This window comes from Rhinopithecus roxellana, chromosome 1, assembly GCF_007565055.1.
Source record: "Rhinopithecus roxellana isolate Shanxi Qingling chromosome 1, ASM756505v1, whole genome shotgun sequence".
Taxonomy (NCBI): domain Eukaryota; kingdom Metazoa; phylum Chordata; class Mammalia; order Primates; family Cercopithecidae; genus Rhinopithecus; species Rhinopithecus roxellana.
The window spans coordinates 111,242,773-111,248,772 of NC_044549.1; the positions used below are offsets into that span (position 1 = coordinate 111,242,773).

At 32.3% G+C, this 6,000-nt stretch overlaps 1 protein-coding gene across 2 annotated transcripts in view; it reads left to right on the plus strand.

The window, feature by feature from the left end:
* Window positions 1–5,748, plus strand: part of PLOD2 (procollagen-lysine,2-oxoglutarate 5-dioxygenase 2) — a 92,344-nt gene extending 86,596 nt beyond the window's left edge. For both annotated transcript variants that reach the window (XM_010363398.2, XM_010363399.2), the window contains 5 exons: window positions 2,798–2,863; window positions 3,484–3,588; window positions 4,724–4,870; window positions 4,980–5,105; window positions 5,275–5,748. In XM_010363398.2, coding sequence (XP_010361700.1) covers window positions 2,798–2,863; window positions 3,484–3,588; window positions 4,724–4,870; window positions 4,980–5,105; window positions 5,275–5,430 — 600 coding nt within the window. In that variant the 3' untranslated portion in view covers window positions 5,431–5,748. The remainder of the gene's footprint in view (window positions 1–2,797; window positions 2,864–3,483; window positions 3,589–4,723; window positions 4,871–4,979; window positions 5,106–5,274) is intronic.
* The last annotated feature ends 252 nt before the right edge of the window (window positions 5,749–6,000 follow it).

Genomic DNA, 6,000 nt, shown 5'->3' on the forward strand with positions numbered 1-6,000 from the left:
GGGTACTTGTGAACATAAATATAGGGACAATAGATGAGGGGGATCACTAGAGGAGTGAGGGAGGAGGGGGGGGACAAGGGCTGAAAAATCAACTAATGGGTACTATGCGTCACTACCTTGGTGGTGGGATCAGTCAAACCCTAAACCTTAGCATCATGCAATATACACTTGTAACAAACTTGCACATATACTGCCTGAATCCAAAAGCTGAAATTATTTTTTAAAAGTAAATAAAAAGAAAAAAATTAAAACGACATAATTAATTGTATTTCATGATCTGTACAGTAGATCTAAACTTGACCAATAACTTTTTTTTTTATTAGAACAGTTATTAGGTTTGGGGAAGGGAATTATCAATTTGTTGTCTTCCAATATTCTAATATTTTTGTGTGTATTCAAAAGCAGCATCCAGTTTTAATCATAATTTTAGAAACATGTCTACAAATAGCTCACATATTATAATAGTTTGATTTTTTAGAAGAAAATTCAAGAATTTTGTTTAGGAAAATACATTTTTAAAATTATTTTTTGTCAATTTTGTGAATGTACATCAAAGCCAGAGAGAATTGCAGAGAACACTGATTCAGCATATGAAGAGAGTCTTAACTTGAAGAAACGATTTTCTTTTAAAATCTGTTTTCTTCTTTCTTTCTTTTTTTTTTTTTTTTAACAGAGTTGAATCTACAGTAATTAGCTCCTTTTGTGTTTTACAGGGACATCTTTTTGTTAGGCAAGTGGCACACTTATTCAAGGGAAAATACTCTCTTCAACAATCAGACCTGTAACACTGCTGTAATGATTTTCCCCTTGCCAATAGTAAAAGTTTTAAATTGCAGACTAAATCCACTTGAGGAGAGTTGTCCTTTGTTTTGTAGGAATAGTTAAGAAATGGGGATAGTAAGTGTAGTAATCTCTGAATATTCTGAATAGGAATATAACATCTTTTGACATTTTGTTATTTTAAAAGTACTTTTGTACCATTTTAGCCACATACCTTCCTCTTTCACAGAAGTTGAAAAGAGGTGTTTTCTAGTCGTGAGGGTAGAATGCCGTATTTCACTTCACCGTTGAATCTCTTGGTGTTCTTGAGGGATAGAATTATTTGATTTCTTGGATGTCATTAGGTTCCTGGTAGGATGTCCTGAATTATATCCTGAATTGTAGATATTTGTGCAAGAATTCAAGTCTGTGGAAAGTAAGCAATGAAAACATCAGAACTGAGTAGGAACAACTTTTCTTTCCATGGCTTTCTTTGTTCTGTGTTAAATCAACCTGATTAATATGCCTCGTGAGGGATACCCCGTAGCTAAATGCATATTGATTATCCCATTATCAGAATATCTAAGAAATTAATAAAGTCACGGTTTACTCAATGATTTAAAAGGTGATCTAAAATGAAATGTTAATACTAATGCCCTCAAATAAAATCTTGAGGGATTTTTTTTACTTGAAGAAAAATCAGTATTGATGCACAGGTAAAAATGCTATAGGTAAAAATTCTTAAATCTTATGGATAATTATTCAGTTTCTTCCCATATTTTAGAATCAGAAAGCTAATTAATATTAGAGGGAATAATGAGATAATATAGAAATCTGATCCATATATACCATATAAACATGAAATTTATTGAAATTTTGAAGATACCTTTGTTTCCTCCACATGAAAAATGTTTGAGTTCCATATAAACAGATATACAAAACTAATGACATAAATTACGTTATAAATATTCAGCCCCTAAAATGGAGCCTCAAAAGATGTATTTAAGACAAATATCTTTTGAAAAATCTTTTGATTGGAATTATTTTGAATCTGTGTCTCACTTCCTCCCTGCTGGCTCTTTGTATTTGCACTTTGTAAAGAGAAAATTAACAATTTCTAGAAATATTCTAAATTTAAGAAGAGATCTTTTTGGATACTTGTATCACTCCATATATTAATATGTTCACGTTTTAGTAAATACCCATATTTGAATAAAGAACTTGACCCAGTAAAATAATTATTTAGCTTCTGTTGAAAAAAGTTTAGATACCTTTATGTGTGGATTTTATGCCAGAGATTGGTCAAAAAGAATCAAATTCATGAATTAGAATAAAGAGGAACTGTTTTTCAGTATAGAGCCCTAGCCCTTATTTTAGTAACTGAAAGAAGTGAAAGTGCTAGTAAACTCATGTTTATTCCTTGAAAATATTAATGATTGAAGTGACGGCAGAAATTTTTAAAATTCATTAAAAAAATCAAAAAAAATATACTATAGACATATAAGACAGACCCTAGTTAATGAATTTACTAATTCATTTTTACAAATATTTTTGATAGAATTTTGCTCCTTGTCTTTTACTTTTAAGCACGCATTTGTTTACCTACTCTGTGTATATATTAAAATACTGATGGTCCCCCAACTTATGGTGGCTTGACTTAGGAATTTTCAACTTTATGATGGATTTATCAGGGTATTGTGTGTTTATAACCTCCCACGGGTTTATTGGGACATAACGTCATCGTGAGTCAAGGAGCATCTGTAAAAATGTGTAAATCTATTCACCATAAGATTGCTTAAGTTAAAAAATCCTGAGGTACAGTATTTCATAAATAAAAATTTTGTATTTCATAGAATGACATAAGCATATTCAGAACCAGGCAAAGATTAAACCATATACTGTGGCTTCTGAAAATTACTATTTTGTCCACTATATGTAATCATTTATAAGTTGAATAATTTCTAAAATGCATATGCTTTATACTTTTCAGTAAAGTATTTATAAAGATATTTGTTTTAATATGTACTTCTTTTTATAGGACTGGAAGGAAAAGTATATAAACCGTGATTATTCAAAGATTTTCACTGAAAATATAGTTGAACAGGTTTGTATTAATGATTACAAAGTAAAGAAAATTTTGCTGTTATTTTCCAGAAGAAATATTATTAATACAATACTACTTTCACAGAAGATGTGAAAGTGGAGAAACTACCTTTTAGGTAAAATTTATGTGACTCAATTACCGATTACATAGCCTTAAGGAACATACACTTGAAAAATATAGAACATAGAAATTAACATTTTAAAAGCATGCCTTTTTAAAAAGCATGCTCCTAAGTGTCATAGCTTTCTGAAACCACTAAAAATAGGAACTGTTGACAGATCTCTGATGTAGAACTCTTACAGTGAAAGCGTATCTTTGGAAGAGACTTGGCTCTCTTTCTGAGTCTTTTCTCAGAGACATCTTCAAAACATGAATTCTCTTTTAGCTTATTGTTCAAAACTATTGTTAATACCTAATTTTTGAGAATGTAAGATGTCATCAATTCTGAGGTGCACCATTATTTATGTACCATGAGAAAAAAAATACTGTCAATAAACCATGAAAGAAAACTGTTTCCTAGTCATATAGGATTTTTTATTTTGTACATATTAAAATAACCATTTTAGACTATTAAGACACTGAAGTTATTATGTCTTCTAACGATGATGCATATTTTATAGCCCTGTCCAGATGTCTTTTGGTTCCCCATATTTTCTGAAAAAGCCTGTGATGAATTGGTAGAAGAAATGGAACATTACGGCAAATGGTCTGGGGGAAAACATCATGTAAGTTGTAATTTCACACCAAGAGCTAAAATGTGTGTGTGGGTTAAGTAGATACTCAGATAATTCGGAGGGGTTATATACTTTTTCTCATATGTCTCTGAGTTCTAGACCTAGAAAAAATGGCTAGCCAAGGCTCTGATTTCAGTCTACTTCTCCCACCAATCAATTATTTAACACTTAAGTAATTTCGTCAGTCTGGGTAGGTTTCTCATTTATGCATTTGATTACACTGGATGTTCCCTAAGGGTCGGTGTCCTCAGGCCAGAGTTAATGTTAGGTAACACATGTCTTTACAGAGTGATACCACTCCCTTCCAAGGCCACCTTTTATTCTTGCATTTTCACAGTGAGCTGTGGTGAAAATTCTAAGGCAAACTTTATCTGACTGTCAAAACTGTGTTTTTGTGTGTAAAGATAGGAAGGAGGGATCTGAGTGCCTTAGGTGTAATTCAGTTTTGCATTTGCTTTCAATGTCAAAGACTTGGCAGGAAATACCACTGCCAGTGGTTAGATGTGTTTCTTTTCCTCTGAGAATCACATGCCATTTTAGTAGAATACTCTGGAATATTACTGCCTCTGCATGATTATGTCCCCCAGCTAATGAGCTGATAAGGGAGAGGGAAGCTAAAAGTATAAGGAAAAACTTAAAGTTGGTAGGTGGTGAAATAATGAAAAACAATCGTTCAGAGACTTTGAGTGTTACAAATAGAAGTGAGGAAGGGCAGGGAAAGCTTGTTTTCAGTATTTGGTAATACAGAAAGCAGATATGCCATCAGTATGCTCTTCAAGCAGCTAAGACTGCCTAAAGGGTCACTGTAAAAAAAGACTCATTTTTAAGAGGGGATGTGAGGGCTTAGGAAGTCAATTTTATTTACTTTATAGTTAAATTTCACATATACATTTAAGAAGTAAGAAAGGAGTCTACTGACCTTATTTACTTTGTTTCATCATTGTATCATTGACAAAGATGTTCCCTAAGTTTTTTGATAATTTTACAGTTAAAGCAGATGATATGCCACGTTGGAATAACTGTTATTTTTATTGTCTATTATGATCTGTGGTTGAAAAAAATACTATAATATAAATGGGAATTGCACGTGGACAACACCTTACGATGTCATTAATGTTGTTTCTAGGATAGCCGTATATCTGGTGGTTATGAAAATGTCCCAACTGATGATATCCACATGAAGCAAGTTGATCTGGAGAATGTATGGCTTCATTTTATCCGGGAGTTCATTGCACCAGTTACACTGAAGGTCTTTGCAGGCTACTATACGAAGGTAGTTATCCTCCTCCCCCTCCAGCCTGTTTCTTAGCAACTTTTACACAGGCATTCTTTTTAATGTTTGTATTAATAAGCAAATCCACTGGCTTACTTTGCTTTTTCAGGGATTTGCACTACTGAATTTTGTAGTAAAATATTCCCCTGAAAGACAGCGTTCTCTTCGTCCTCATCATGATGCTTCTACATTTACCATAAACATTGCGCTTAATAATGTGGGAGAAGACTTTCAGGTAATTATGACTTTTGTGTTTTTAGATTTTTCAAAAGAAATATGTCATTATGAAAAGGACTTTGCCTTAGGCCTTACTTTCTTTTTTAAATTTTGCTCAAATGACATGATTTGAATTTTGCTGCTGGTTAAATATAATCTGATATATTCCTTCATTTTAACTTTTTTAGGGAGGTGGTTGCAAATTTCTAAGATACAATTGTTCTATTGAATCACCACGAAAAGGCTGGAGCTTCATGCATCCTGGGAGACTCACACATTTGCATGAAGGACTTCCTGTTAAAAATGGAACAAGATACATTGCAGTGTCTTTTATAGATCCCTAAGTTATTTACTTTTCATTGAACTGAAATTTCTTTTGGACGAATGACTGGCATGAACACATCTTTGAAGTTGTGTCTGAGAATATGAGAGGAATATTTAAATAGCGTCAACAGAACAACTTCACTTTGGGCCAAACATTTGAAAAACTTTTTATAAAAATTGTTTGATATTTCTTAATGTCTGCTCTGAGCCTTAAAACACAGGTTGAAGAAGAAAAGAAAGAAAAAACTTAAATATTTATTTGTATGCTTTGTTGCCTCTGAGAATAATGACAATTTATGAATTTGTGTTTCAAGTTGATAAAATATTTAGGTACAAATGACAAGACTAATATTTTCTTATTTAAAAACATGGGAAGATTTTTATTTATCAAAATATAGAGGAAATATAGATAAAATGGGTATAAATGAATTACCATGTTTTAAAACCTTGAAAATCAGATTCTAACTGGATTTGTGTGCAACTAAGTATTTTTTTGAACACCTATGCAGGTCTTATTTACAGTAGTTACTAAGGGAACACACAAAAAATTACACGTCTTCCTCAAGAAAATTAGTACAGGGGCCGGGTGC